Here is a 15,739-nt window from a genome sequence, read left to right as displayed (position 1 = left end):
AGGAACATCTCATGGCAGGCACCTGCACTGGGTAGGCATACTTACTGTATTTTGACTACTATATAAATAATTTGTAACACCCCCAAGAAGGTGTGGGTGAGTAGCACTCCAGGCAGGCCTCCCCGGTTGTTGCTTGAGTCAAACTTGTGATGCACCATCAGAGTGAGGTGCACTCAAAGAGCTTCTGGAGTGCATGTTGCCCTCTGCCAAGAGCAAACCTCCTTGTAGCCCTGGAAGCCAAGATGCTTAAATTGAGACTTTCGTACTTTGGCCTCATCATGAGAAGGAATGAATCTACAGGTCTTAGAGAGCAGTGGAGGATGGGGGGGATTGGAGATGCCTCATCCACACAGTTGAAATGAGTCAAGGCTTGAGGGGCAGGTTACACAACAACAACCTTTCCACCCAAAATGGGACTTGATGCAACTTCTATTGCTTCTGGCCTCAGCCCTGAATATGCATTGTGGGAGAGAAAGGCAGTGCCTAATAGGAAAGGCATACAAGAGTCAATTGTGGTTGCCAGGCCCATTGTTTGAGTTTTAAAAAAAATGATAGAGAAGCTGATCTCAGCAATAGTTGACACCCGCATTTCCACCAGACCCAGACTCTGGTGCGGGGCAGACCGCCTGAAAAGGGTGGCCTGCCAACAGCCTAATTCCCTCAAAGGAAGCTGCAGCCGCCAAATTGCGCGGCCTCCCTGCAGGGGAAAAATCATCCAGAAAAACCCAGGTTCTTTTAGCGCTGCAGGCGGATGTAATGAGTGTGCCAATGGCGCAATCGTTACATAAGCACCGTGTGGCGATGTGTGGCCACCACCACGCGCTTACAATGGCGGCGCCCCTATGGACGGGATACCACCATTATAGCACTGCATACAGTGCTAGGATTAGGGGCCATGCAGTTGCTGCATGGTCCCTAACCCTAAAAATCGGCACCAGCGCGGCAATTTGGGCCGTCTGTTTCAGCCCTATAACAGTGAGGGCCTGGAAATATCCAGCCTAAGAGTTTTATACCTGCTTGTTAGGTTTCATTGTTTTTGCAGAGTTGTTCTTGTGGTTTAATAGCTGTGTTTCCACTCACGGGACTCAATACATTATGTGTTTACTGAAACAAGCTAATCTTAAACCAAATTCTTAGGAGGAATGGCTTGTTTCAGTTAACTGTAGTTAATGTTAACTGCAATTAGAGTTTGGACATAATGGGAAACTGCAGTTAGGCTTTGCAAAAAACAGAAACAAAGCCCCATTTCAGAAATGTTTTAAACTATTGTTTAGTATGTATTGTTTAGTATGGTGTAGGGCAGGGGAATTACTGTGGGGAAAGTGCAGTGTGTAGGCCACAGTGGGCCATGGGGCCCCATTTTACACTCCAACAAGCCATCATATTCCTCAGGTTTTTGGCCTTTAAAAAAAAAATTACAGGCAATTTCTCCTCCTTCATAAAACTTATTAATGGCTTATAAATGCTGCAAAACACAGCCATTTAGCTACGGACACCCCTCAAGGCTCCACATATGTGGAAAAGCACACAGACAAATTGACCAAAAGAAAAACACGAAGTGATGTGACATGACTTCCATTCACATTGGGCATGCTGGGGTGAAAAAATGGTCCTACATCTCTGCAGTTGGTCACTTCTTATGTAGAGACATCAGACAAGGCATTACAAGATCTAATATAGAGAAATTGGGGAGGATCAGGAGGAAGAAACTCAATAAAAGATAATTAATTACTGAGAGATCTTAAGCTTAAATGCACAAATTTCCTGTAGACAAATTACAGTTAGAAAAGAAACCAGTATTTTATTACAATGTGATGAGAAGCTTGAAAGGCACTCACAGGGGAGATAAATAAAAAACCACAGCGTTATGACATCTCTTAAAATCAGAATCCTTGTTGGCTTCCCAGACTTAAGTTTGTACACTAAGTTTGGAGTGCAAACTGAGTAAGTGAGTACTCTAAACATTGGCTGCCACCTAGAAGCCTGCCTGGAAGACTTCCAGTTACGTGCTGGACATGACTTTGCTGCTGTAAAAGTTGCTGAAGGAGGTCTTTATGCAGGAATCCAGGGTCATTAGGTTCAAAGTGATGGAGTAGCATAGTTTTGGGGTCACATGAATACCTAGGTTTCCTGGCTGTGGTCACCAAGGGTGTTTTGAACTTCAATACTACTCTACAACCCTACAACCAGTTTGTTCCTTTTCTATTTATTGGGTAGAATGGTAAAGAGAAAGGGTGCTTAAAGGTATTTTTTTGTTATGATTCAAATATTCATAGAATCATAGAGTTGGAAGAGACCACAAGGGCCATCCAGTCCAACCCCATTCTGCCATGCAGGAAATCTCAATCAAAGCATCCCTGACAGATGGCCATCCAGCCTCTGTTTAGACCTCCAAGGAGGAGACTCCACTTCTCTCAGAGGGTTTTGTTCCACTGTCAAACAGCCCTTACTGTCAGGATGGTTCTAATGTTGAGCTGGAATCTCTTTTCCTGTAGCTTGCATCCATTGTTCCGAGTCCTGTTCTCTGGAGCAGCAGAAAACAAGCTTGCTCCCTCTTCAATATGACATCCTTTCAAATATTTAAACAGGGCTATCATATCACCTCTTAACCTTCTTTTCTCCAGGCTAAACATCCCCAGCTCCCTAAGGCGTTCCTCATAGGACATGGTTTCCAGACCCTTCACCATTTTAGTCACCCTCCATTGGACATGCTCCAGTTTCTCAACATCCTTTTTAAATTGCGGTGTCCAGAACTGGACACAATATTCCAAGTGAGACCTGACCAGAGCAGAATAGAATGGCACTATTACTTCCCTTGATCTAGACACTATACTTTTATTGATGCAGCCTAAAATCACATTGGCCTTGTTAGCTGCCGCATCACACTGTTGACTCATGTTCAATTTGTGTTCTACTTGGACTCCCAGATCCCTTTTACACATAGTCTCTTTAAGTCAGGTGTCCCACATCCTATATCTGTGCATTTTATTCTTCCGCCCTAAGTGCAGTACCGTCCATTTCTCCATGTTGAAATTCATTTTGTTAGCTTTGACCCAGCTTTCTAATCTATTAAGGTCATTTTGAATTTTGATCCTGTGTTGTGGGGTATTAGCTACTCCTCCTAGTTTGGTGTCATCTGCAAATTTGATAAGTATGCCCCCAGTTCTTTCATCCAAGTCATTGATGAAGATGTTGAATAGCACTGGGCCGAGAACAGACCCCTGTGGGACCCCACTGGTCACTTCTCTCCAGGATTAAAAGGAGCCATTGTTGAGCTCTCCAGGATGAAAAGGACATTCACTTTTATTTATTTTAACTATACTGAAGTGGATGATCATAAACATCAAAATAAGTAAGTGGGAAATCCACTGACTTGGTAGAATTAAAAACTTCTGGTCCAACTTGTAATTTGGAAACAATTGCGGTCTTGTTCCTTGGTGTTTCAGGGTTCCAGTAAAGTAGGATTTTCCCAATCCTCTCATGTGCCTAGAAGTGTAGAAGGTGCAAAGCAATTTGTCTTGTAACAAAATGAACTGCGGAAAATGTAGCTCTCTGGTAATGTTTCAGAATGTTCCCAGCACTAATTGTCTCATTTTCCTCTTTGAGTATACAGAATGCATTAACTGAACAGGTGCTAACTACACCACTGCATATTTAATATGTGGTTTGTGGATTTTTTTTAAAAAAACTTTTTTTCTTTTTGTTCCATTGCAGGGCTGCCAAAACGACTGTGCAGCTGGGTGTATGGGGGCAGCCGCAAAACATGTGACAGAGTCTTTCAAGGTACGTTATTTGCAAAAGCAGAAGTGCCTGAAGCTGTTCTCCTCTCAGTAAGAAACAGTTTCCTTAAAACGTAGAGAGGTCAGTTTGTCATCACCCATCAACTGGTGGAGGTTAGGGAAGTGCATGAACACTGCAAGATTGGAGGGGTGGGGGTGAATTTAAAGGTACAGTTGCACCTCAAAAAGCTGGTCAAGTGCAGAATTGATCAAATAGTAGGGGTTGCATAAGGATAAGCAGGAATGTCACACTGGGGTGTGGGGCACACCAGATGACACCCTAATAAGCGGTTACACCACTGTTACCCAAACATCTTCCTTTTCACAGAAATTGGCTGTGGCATTCCCCTACATCCCTTTAAAACACTGAAGAAATGGTGAGAAAGGAGAGGCCCCAAATTCTTTTTAAATAAAATTTTAAAATTTAAAGGGATTCCAGCTCAGCATTAGGAGGAACTTCCTGACAGTAAAAGCTGTTCAGCAGTGGAACACATTCCCTCAGAGTGTGGTGGAGTCTCCTCCTTTGGAGGTTTTTAAACAGAGGCTGAATGGCCATCTGTTGGGGATGCTTTGGTTGTGAGTTCCTGGATGGCCCTTGTGGTCTCTTCCAACTCTATGATTCTATGACTTAAACAAAAATTAATTTAATTGTTTAAAATTCTTGCAAAAATTTATTTAAAACCATCCCATCTTACCAAATTTTCATTTAAAGCACATGAAACAATGTACATATGATATTGTAACTTCAAGATATAATTTTAATTTTGCTAGTTGTTTATGTCGTACCTATTGCCATTATGTTCACTGATAAAATGGCGTTATACGGTGGAAACTCACCTTACACAGGGGATCTGTTCCGGATGCCCCCGCATAAGGGTAATCCCATCTGAATGGGATGTGTAGCCCCTTGCTCCCTGCGTGCTACCCATGGCTTGAACGCATACACTCAAAGTCATGTATAGTGTGCCCGCGTATAACGCGGGCGCACTGTAATTTACAAGTAACATTTGTTCAAAAAACATTACTAAGGATTCTGTATGGTGGGGTATGGGAGGAAGTCAATGAGGGCTGACACCATGAGTTCCCACACCAGGTGACCCCCCAACCCCAGTGATGCCACTTAGGATAAATAGAGAAGATTCCTGTTTTCCCCCCTCTTTTAAAAAACAACAACAACTAGATGGCTGATGTTGAAAATGTTGAACTGGATGGTGAAAATGAGCCTAAATTGTATCTATGTAGTTGTTGGAAACAATCTGAAGGCACAACAACAAAGTGTCCAAAAGTTCTGCACTATCATATATACAGTACTAACAATGATCTCCCCTTCTGAGTGCCAGCTTTCATTTAGTCACAACAGTAGTGCTAAAAATGTAGCCATAATAAGTTGTGGATGTGGAGGTGTAAAGTTATGTGTAGCCAAAAGAATAGTATAGTACACTGCTCCCTCAGGTTACGAAATTAATTCGTTCCGCGGCCGCTTTCGTAACCCGAAAAGCCTTCGTAAGCCGAATTGCCATAGGCGCTAATGGGGAAAAGCCGCGTTTCGTGTGAAAAAGCGCCGAAAAGCACCAAAAAATTTTTTCGTAACCCGAAAAACATTCGTAACCCGGAACAATTATTTTCAATGGGATTTTTTCGTATCCCGGAAATTTCGTAACCTGGGTATTTCGTATCCCGAGGTACCACTGTAATTACACTAAGAATACAAAGGATATTTGCAAATACAATTGCAAGATACTGAAGTACTGTAAAAAAAATTACTAGCAAAAAATAACTTTCAAGTTCTGCTCTTGATATATCACATGACTTTATGTATCCTATAGGTATCTTGCACTTAGGACTTCTGTTCTAATGCAGGGGAAAGAAGAAGTGGTGCTTCACAATACACAATTGTAGCACCATGATTAATTGCTGTGGTTGTATCCACAGTTTGCAGTACAGGGAGGGAGTATCGAGAATTTTCATGCACAAAATTATAGTGTCTCATCAAACTGCAAATCCCAGATATTCTATAGAATACAACCATGGCAATTAAGGTGGAATAACAGTGGTATAAATACATGGAGTGAAAGGGCCCCAGGAGAGAGAAATACAATAAACTCAAAACTTTGCCAGAATAATGTGCTGTTTATTGCAACTGTGGATAATGTCTTCCCCCCTCAAGCCTCCTGCTTCAATAATACAGAAGGAGGCTCAGATAAACCTTTCTGCTTCCCCCACCAACCACCAGAAAGTACAGTTGGTCCTCCACATTTGTGGTTTTGACTTTTGTGAATTTGATTATTTGTGGTTTTCATTAATATGCTCTCTCTAAGAATCTCTAGGTCCTCCAGCACAACTCTGCCAGACATTGACCACAGAGTTGTTCTGGAGAACCCAAAAGTGCCTAGAGAAAGACAGAGGATACAAAGAGACAAGGAAGTACTCAAACTGTGTGGGTGGTGGGATGTTTTGTCTAGATACTGGGGTAAGTCAATGTTATAATATATGTGTGTCTTTGTGGGGTTTTTTATGTTGTTAAATGTGATTTTAATTTTTTTTATGTCAATCACTTTTTTAAAAGTCCCTAGAGAAAACACTTCTCTAGGCATTTGTAGGTCCTCCAGCCTAATTCTGTAATCAACTTCAGGCAGATGTTGGCCATAGAGTTGCACAGGAGTACCTGGAGATTCTTAGAGAGGACCTGGAGATTCTTAGAGCCCCAGAACAGGGATTTGAGCTATGCATCATCTGGACTCCACACCAGGAGAATGGGCATTTTATTTGGCCTCTGCAAACAGGACCAAAGTAGATGTGCTCCCAGGTATTGCTTTTTTAACAGAAAATTTGGTACCAGAGACACAAATAACATAGACACCAGAAAAAGAGAGCCACTCAACATGGTTCAGCAAACTTTTTATCCAAAACTAGCAATATGCTCACATGAAATGAAACAATTAGGTAAGGTAAGCTTTGTATAAGTAAACAAAAACATTGTCAACCTTCCAGAGACCACTTGAAAGCTTCTTTTGAAATACAGTAGTCCCTTCATTTTTGCAGGGGATTAGTTCCAGACCCTGCCCACAAAAATGGAAATTTGCCTACATTTAAGCACCATTGACTTAAATGTCAGTGTGTGCCCCATTTTGTCCCCCTCCATTTGTCGCCTGCAAATGGGCAAGGAACACAGACTTTAACTCCGCAAAAACGGAGGGGCGACTCCAGGAGAGATTGATTGATTGACTATTTATTTATTTATTTATTTATTTATTTTACTTTCGTAAAGCCTAGTTCCATAAGTTGTGGCCAGACTTACTGATTTATGGGTTTTTAAAAAAAACATTTTGGAAGGAGCTGCTGAGACAGGCTACCCTGCTTTCTCCTTTTCTCTCCATCTTGATGGTCACAGAACTCAGTAAGGGACTCAGTAAGGGATTCAGGAAGCTGCTCCTGCTTATGCTGCCATTGTAAACATGGCCACAATAGGGTCAACTGAGGTAGCATCCCATTCTTTTGTCAGGAAAAAGCCACATGGGATATATAGTCACAAGAAATATAATATGTATATGGATGTATTTGAAAGTAACATGACACAGCAAAAGCAATTGAAATGTCACATAGGTGTTGCATATAATGTAATTAAAAGGTCCTAAAAGCCAAGGACACATGTGGCAAGGACAAAGTGAAAAGGTGCAAATTGATATCACCTGAAAGTCATTGAGTGGACAGTAATATATGATGCAATATGAGGTCTAGATTGAGCCAAGTATTGTATGTCAATCATAATGTATGTACACGCCCAGGAGGTGGCAACTGTATAATGAATTGAGAGACAAATGTCTATGTAAGCAATAATGTGTGGCAATACTTTTGGTGGGTATTGAGGAGTATAGTAGTGTGAGTTTTGTGAGTGGTGAATTGTTTTGTGCATAGTGTATATATTAGAATAAAAGTAGATCTTTTTAAGAAGACTACTGTGTTGACTGGTGTCTTGAGAGCTGAACAAGAACCAGCAGACTCCAGAGAAGATTGGAAGACTTCTTCAGCCAATTCTCAGAGCTACTGGTCAAACTGGTTGTTCTTCCGCTGACCAGGGGGGTGAGAGTGAAAGCCAGGAGAAGAGCTGCAACTCCCATCATCCCTAACATCTTTCCCCACACAAGGTCTTTTTATTGCATTTTGGACTGGAGATGGTGCAACCCAGCACTGAAAGTCTGTTTCTCCAGCCCACCTTTGCCATTCCCGTAATGCTGCTAGAAAACTTCCAGTTACACAAAAGACAAGAAGAAAAAGTGGGAGGCTGGGCAGACATAAAAAGAATCTTCTTTGTCAGATTCCTTGTTAATTATGGCCCGGTACAGACCACCCAAAATTAGGGCTCGGGAGTGCAGATTATCCGCACGCTCCCGAGTCCTAGTATGCGACACTGCCACCATTATGGTGGCCTCCCATCCACATGGGGGCCGCCATGATGATGCAAACATGGTGCAGCATCCACATGTCATGGCACCATGCTTGCATCATCAACGCGAGACAGTGCACCGATGATGTACTCATGGTGTCTGGCATAGGAACCAAAAAGGACCTGCTTTTAGCAAATTCTTTTTGGTGTGGAGGGATGCCACACGGTTTGGCTGCTGCGGTGTCCCTCAGTAGCAAAACTGGGCACCTCCAGCTCACCCTTTCAGGGCAGTCTGTCGAGCCCCAATGATCATAACTGCAGAAATGAAAGTTAAAAAGCAGTTCATCATCAGCTTAGTTCCATAAGTTGTGGATGAAGCTGTGTTTAATTTTGTCGACTTCAATAGTCATGCTCATACTTTAGGAAGGCTCATTTGGCAACCACACACCACATTTTTAGGAAAAGAGTTAACATATATATTAATGTTTAACAAAGCTTTTATCTGCAAAGACAATTAACCATAGATTGACACCAGACTTATGCTGAACGAAGGTTATGTGTTATATTCCATTATATTTGTATTTTGGTTTTAATATTATTTTTTAAAAGGATGGTATGTTAGCTGGCTTTATTTCAGATTTTAAATTGTATTGTGTTTTCATGTTGTAAGCTGTTTGGGGAGCTAGTTTGGTTAAAAAAGAGGTTAGAAACATATGAAAGAAGTGAAACCTGCAATAATTGGAATTCTTATTATCGTTATAATGCCATTGTGCTGTCTGTGTACACTTTATAATGCTTTGGAGTAAATGAAAATGACTCTGGCATAAGTTCGTTATTCACGCAAAAGCTCTGTTGAAAGGATATTAGAAATTCATACAAGGGCTGTTTTTCATACAAATAAAAATATGAATAGTCAATTACATTTCCAATAATTCTTCGCATGATAACCAGTGACCATAGTGCATGTCTTGGAACTAAATAATTTCTTAAAATCAGCATGTTCTCCCAGTTCATATCCAAGGTCACTCTAGTTTTCATTTCTGGGTTTGTAGTACGTATGTGTACATATTTGTGTTTTTTCTTTTAGATAAGGCTGGGTATAAATAGGAAATGGAAAAGTACAGCCTGCATAAAGCAGTGGGGAGTCCTGTTATGCAACTAACTGGCATAATTTTATGTGCTGTAAGGAATGAGGTGGTTCAAGTGGTTAAGACACTGACTCCATTGATTGCAAGATCGGCAGGTTCAAAGCCCGAGGGCTGTATGATGGGGTGAGCTCTCATCACTAGTACCAACTGCTGCCAACCTAGCAGTTTGAAAGCATGCAAATGCAAATAGATAAATAGTTATCACTTGGGTGGGAAGGTAACAGCATTTGGTGCAATCATTCTAGCCACATGGCCACCAGAGCAGTCTTTGGACAACGCTGATTCTTCAACTTAGAAACAGAGATGAGCACCACTCCCTATGGTTGGTTACGACTGGACATTCATGTCAAGAAACTACCTACACCTATCTCTAAGAGTTCTTTAAAAGTTTGTTTATGTGGGGAACCACAAGAGAGGTTATACTGGTACCATACTTGCTTTTTGTGGGCAGGCAAAGACCCTTTTCTTTTGGCAGGTTTTTGAGGACTGGCTGCTATCATCATCGGTGTCATCATCATCATCAACAACAACAACAGACTTCAGTGGAGAGTTATAATAGCTTTAATTAAAACTTAACATTCAAGTCAAAATAATAGAAGAGTGATAGATTCCTCTCTGATTTGCTCTTGAGAGTACCTGGGCTCTGTAGAACTACTCTGGAAGGATGTGGTGAAAAGCTGTTCTCCATGATACAGTTGGATATTTAGATCAGAGCTACATGGCGCATTCGTGACATAAGTGATGTGCGGCACCATACAGACACCACATGACGCTTATGTCACAATGATGGCACCAGAGTGACACCTGGCTGAATGAAACTACGTGTGAAAGGGATCTAGGAGTCCAAGTAGACTACAAGTTGAACATGAGTGAACAGTGTGATGCGGCAGCTAAAAAAAGGCCAATGCTATTTTAGACTGCATCAATAGAAGTATAGTGTCTAGATCAAGAGAAGTAATAGTGCCACTGTATTCTGCTCTGGTCAGGCCCCACCTAGAATATTGTGTCCAGTTCTGGGCACCACAATTCAGAAAGGACATTGAGAAACTGGAGCGTGTCCAAAGGAGGGCGACAAAAATGGTGAAGGGTCTGGAAACCATGCCCTATGAGGAACGCCTTAGGGAGCTGGGGATGTTTAGCCTGGAGAAAAGAAGGTTAAGAGGTGATATGATAGCCCTGTTTAAATATTTGAAAGGATGTCATATTGAAGAGGGAGCAAGCTTGTTTTCTGCTGCTCCAGAGAACAGGACCCAGAACAATGGATGCAAGCTACAGGAAAAGAGATTCCAGCTCAACATTAGGAGGAACTTCCTGACAGTAAGGGCTGTTCGACAGTGGAATGCACTCCCTCGGAGGGTGATAGAGTCTCCTTCCTTGGAGGTCTTTAAACAGAGGCTGGATGGCCATCTGTCAGGGATGCTTTGATTTGGATTTCCTGCATGGCAGGGGGTTGGACTGGATGGCCCTAGTGGTCTCTTCCAACTCTACGATTCTATGATTCTATGATTCTATGAGTACACGGGACTCCGCCATTGTTACGGTGCCACTCCATACTAGAGTTAGAGACCGTACAGTTGCCATGCAGTCCCTAACCCTAGTATCGCTGGGAGTAAGCCGCATTTGGGAGGTTTGTACCCCGCCTTTGCTTCCAGGGAGAGTTCAGGCTTGATCTGTTCAAGGATCCATTTGATTGTCTTTTTGGTTGTCCTTGGTATCTTCATCACTATTCTCCAGCATCGTATCTCAAACAAGTTGATTTTCTTCTTATCTATTTTCTTCACTGTCCAGCTCTCCCATCCGTACTTGGTGATAGGGAATAGAATGGCTTGGATAAGTCTAACTTTAGTGCTTAATTGTATGTCTCTACACTTTAGAATCTTGTCTAGTTATTTCATAGCTGCCCTTCTTCTGATTTCTTGACTGCAGTTTGTGTTCTGATCAATGTTTGATCCAAGGTATGGAAAATCTTCAACTATTTTGATCTAAGTAGACCAGCATTCATAATTACTCAGCAAGAGACACAATATTGGTCTGCTGTATTCCACACCCTTTATTACGTTATCTTCCCTCTCGTCTTTGTCTACGAAAGTACAGAGCATTTTAAAGCAGGGGAAGGCAAAGAATCATCCCAGTGGAAGGGACAGATGGTCTCGCAAGAACAAACCCTTAAACACACACACACATACACCGAGCCAGCAGACCCTAAAGTCTTAGCACTAAGTACTGCCATGCCTTATGGCTCTGTTACTTAACTTTGTATTATAGGCAGACTCTGGCAACAGCCAAGCTTGGCTGACAATATATTGCCCCCTTCTGAGAGCCTGTCATTACAAGTGATGTTGTAACATAGAGATTCCTCCAAGCTTAAGGCCAGTCTGGAAATGTCATTTGCTTTCCCTCTTTGCTCTCTGATTCTAATGTCTCTGACAATGACTCACAAATTTTAAAAAATGAAACAAGCTAACAAGTAGATACCCTTAAGTGCAACAAATTAATTCTGTGACTCCAGGCACATTTTGGCTTAATACAGGATGCGTCCACACATACAAATTCTGGAATTTGTAGTATGGTGAGATATTTGATCTGGTCTGTTAAGAGTTCCAGTGCCTCACCAAACTACAATTCTCAGGATTCTGTAAGATAAGGTCAAAAAGTGGTGTCAAACTACAGTGGTACCTCGGGATACGAATTACCCAGCTTACGAATTTTTCGGGATACGAATAAATCCCATAGGGATTTATTGTTTCGGGTTACGAAGGTTTTTTCGGGTTACGAAAAAACCCTGGCGCTGTTTTAAATGGAGCCGCGGCAGAGCCGCGGCTTTTTTTCCATTAGCGCCTATGGCAATTCGGGTTACGAAGGTTTTTCGGGTTACGAAATTAGCCGCGGAATGAATTAATTTCGTAACCCGAGGGAGCACTGTACTTTAATTCTGCAATGTGAATAAACCCACAGCCTGATAGAAGAGGAGCACCTTAATGATCCTTGTGCAATCTGGCCACACCAAATTTTGCAATCCCTTAGTATTACTAAGTGGATCCTCTTACTTGATGGCTGGCAAGTATTGCATTTCAAAGTGGGGGAAGTTGGGTATAACTGCATTCTGAAGACTGACATGCTGTTTACTGAGTTTGACATCATTCTGTGCTTGGATAACAATATGTTCTTGGAATCATGGGGTTGTCATGCTGACCATATTAACTTGTTAATGTGTGCCTTTGCCTTCTTCTGAGACTGAGAAAGTGTGACTTTCCCAAGGTCACCCAATGAGTTTCCAATGGGTTTCCATGGTGGAGTGGGGATTTGAACCTTGGTCTCCGGAGTCTTAGTTCATCACTCAAATCACTACACCATAGTGGCTCTTGACCATATTAACTAGCCCTCCTGAATTGGGAATATACCTGAAGGTACCCAGGTCTTAATGGTAGAATATAAACACCTTCCCTCTATGCGGTCAGGTATTTGATTCAACAAGCCTCACATTGTCCACATCAGGAGGAAGAAGAGAAGCTGCTACAATGCTATATGCATGATCTGAAGGAGGGGATAAATACCTCCCTGTTTAATTTTTTTTACTGTTGAAGCATCTACAAAGGATCCTCCTTTTTGGCATTATATAACCTAAAGGTTTTCCACATTACAGCTGGCTTTTTGAGGAGGGACCTGTTTATTTTCTTGTTCCTCTGAGATTTTCCTGGGTTAACATTAGATGCAAAGAATAGTTGAAAACATTCAGAAAGATGGCAGAAAACCATGTTTCTCAAGTGTGAAATCAAAGGCTTTCATGGCCGGCATCCATAGTTTTTTGTGGGTTTTTCAGGCTATGTGGCCATGTTCTAGAAGAGTTTGTCAAGTATTGGGAACTGACAAGGAAAATTGTGGAATAATTAGAATTTTTCAGTTCAGGACTTATTTGGCACAATAGTCACACCCCTTTGTGCAGAAAATGACATTCCGTACAACGTGGTGCAGAAAACAGCATTTTTCTGGGCAGACAATAATATTTGTCTGCTGAAGTATTGTTTTCTATTACAGGAAATGTCATTTCCTATTCAGAAAGTGTTGTTTTCTATATAAAAAGATATGTGCCAGTTTTGCTCAGAATAAGCCCCAAGCTACAGCATTTTCTGTACAGAGATATTTTCTGTGCAAACCACCACATGCAAATTTTGCAAAGAATAAGCCCCGAACTCAAAACAATATTCAAAACTACCCAGTTTTTCAAAGGCTGTCTTGTAGCAGGGATTAAAAAAACCTACTAAAATTACTCATTGCTTTCTTTGAGAATGAAATTAGCAATGAATTACATCCCTAGTTAACTTTGATTTATTTCCTTCTCTCCAAGAAGATTGTTCCCTTTTATGGAGCTGATTACCTCCTTTTAAGGTGCTTGAATTGTGACAGCAAGGTCCATCAAGACCACTGCATTAAAAACTATTTCACTTCTTAATTCAATGGAAAGCCACAGGCATAAACAAAAAGCCTCAACAGGTGTTTGCAGTCAGCCCCAAGGGATTCCCTTGCAGGATAGAATGTGCTCCAGTTTTGTTCTTTCTTCTCATGTTACTCAGCTATGCCAACATCAGCAGGATGTTCTGTGCAGACTAAATCCATGCATGCTGCTTATATATCACATGGTGGCCCTGTGCAAAGAAATTTCTGTGTTCAGCTCAGAAACTGAACATGGAGAGAATCTCACCCAACCCCCATTCACCAAAATAAACTGCTAACCAGTCTATCAAAGCATTGACCAGGCTTGGGCAAGATTAGAACTTGGAAGATTTACTATAGTTTCCAGACCATGGCCATGCTGGCTGGGGGATTCAGAGAGTTGCAGTTTTAAAATTTTCAAGCATTGGACTGGAGAGGCAGCTGAACAACCATTTGATTTGCTAGTACATATACTTGCCTTTTCCGTTAAAAAACCAGGAAGAAGCTGGGTTTCTACCACATCTGGGAAATTCCCTCTTATGATACTTCATCTGTTTGTTTTTTGTGGGTTTTTTGCCACTGAATGATGTGAATTTTCTGCAGCCATGATTTTGCCTAATTTTACATGAAAAATAGATGACTCTGGAGCACCAAACTAAAGTGGGCATTTTATATGTTCTTTAGAAGTTTCATACATTTCAGTCTATTGAGCATAGGAGTTCCCATCTGCCTCAGCACAGGGTGAGATAGCTGGAAGCATTCCACATTTAACAAAGCCTCTGACAGTGAAGGTCCTTTTTGAAATGTCTTTTTATGCATCTAGCCCCCTTTTTCTTCTTCATCATATGTCCAGATGAAAGGTTTTTTTTAGAAGCACCAGCCTTGGGAGGATGGTGAAGGAGAACGCCAGACCTTTGGTGACAGTCTGGAGGAGCAGTGTCTGCAGTAGACAACACAATAAAGCCTGAGCTTGGAAAGAGTGGCATTCTGTTCCAGCTGATTCTGTTGCAGCTGTGTGCTTGGTTACAAGAGACAAGGTAAACAGCAGTTGCCTCCAGGATCCCTTATTGACCACACGGTCAGAGAAGAGAGATGTAGTAGTGATGGGTGACTTCAACTTCCTGATATTTGCTGGAGGTCAAACTCAGCACAATCCTCAAGGTCTTGCACATTCCTCACTTGCCTGGAAGACTGTTTTATGGTCCAAAAGGTGGAAGAGGCAACAAGGGGGTCAGTTATTTTGGATCTGATCCTAACCAACAAGGATGACTTGGTTAGTGGGGTGCAAGTGGTGGGATCATTAGGTGGAAGTGACCATGTTCTCCTGGAGTTTGTTATACAATGAAAAGGAGAAGCCAGGCATAGTCAGACACGCATTCTAGACTTTAGGAGAGCGGATTTCAGTAAACTTAGAGAAGTATTGAGGGTGATCCTGTGGTCAGAAATACTAAAAGGGAAGGGAGTTCAGGACGGATGGGAGTTTCTCAAAAGAGAGATACTGAAGGCACAATTTCAAACAGTTCCAGTGAGAAAGAAAAATGAGAGGTGTCTCAAGAAACCAGGATGGATGACTAAGGAACTTTCAACCGAGCTAAGTTTGAAATGGAACATGTATAAGAAATGGAAAAAAGGGGAAATAACAGAAAGAGAATTCAAAGAAATAGCAGGCATTTGTAGGGGTAAGGTCAGAAAAGCTAAAGCGCAGAATGAGCTCAGGCTTCCTAGAGAGGTTAAAAAGAATAAAAAGGGATTTTTTGGATATGTCCGCAGCAAAAGGAAAAAGAAGGAAACGGTAGGGCCACTGTGTGGAGAAGATGGCAAAATGCTAACAGAAGACAGAGAAAAGGCAGAATTACTCAACACCTTCTTTGCCTCAGTCTTCTCAGAAAAGGCAAAGGGAGCTCAACCTGAAGATAATGGAGCAGAGGACAGAATAGGGGAATTTCAGCACAGAATAAGTAAAGAGATAGTAGAGGAACACCTTGTTAATCTAAATG

At 41.7% G+C, this 15,739-nt stretch overlaps 1 protein-coding gene across 4 annotated transcripts in view; it reads left to right on the top strand.

The window, feature by feature from the left end:
- Window positions 1–15,739, top strand: part of BCAT1 (branched chain amino acid transaminase 1) — a 103,777-nt gene that overhangs the window by 35,462 nt on the left and 52,576 nt on the right. For all 4 annotated transcript variants that reach the window (XM_042469276.1, XM_042469273.1, XM_042469274.1 and 1 more), the window contains exon 2: window positions 3,715–3,783. In XM_042469276.1, the coding sequence (XP_042325210.1) occupies window positions 3,715–3,783 (69 nt within the window). The remainder of the gene's footprint in view (window positions 1–3,714; window positions 3,784–15,739) is intronic.

The sequence above is a fragment of the Sceloporus undulatus genome, chromosome 5 (assembly GCF_019175285.1).
Source record: "Sceloporus undulatus isolate JIND9_A2432 ecotype Alabama chromosome 5, SceUnd_v1.1, whole genome shotgun sequence".
Taxonomy (NCBI): Eukaryota; Metazoa; Chordata; class Lepidosauria; order Squamata; family Phrynosomatidae; genus Sceloporus; species Sceloporus undulatus.
The sequence above is the reverse complement of the archived record's forward strand: the minus strand, read 5'-3'. Positions and strand labels throughout refer to the sequence as shown.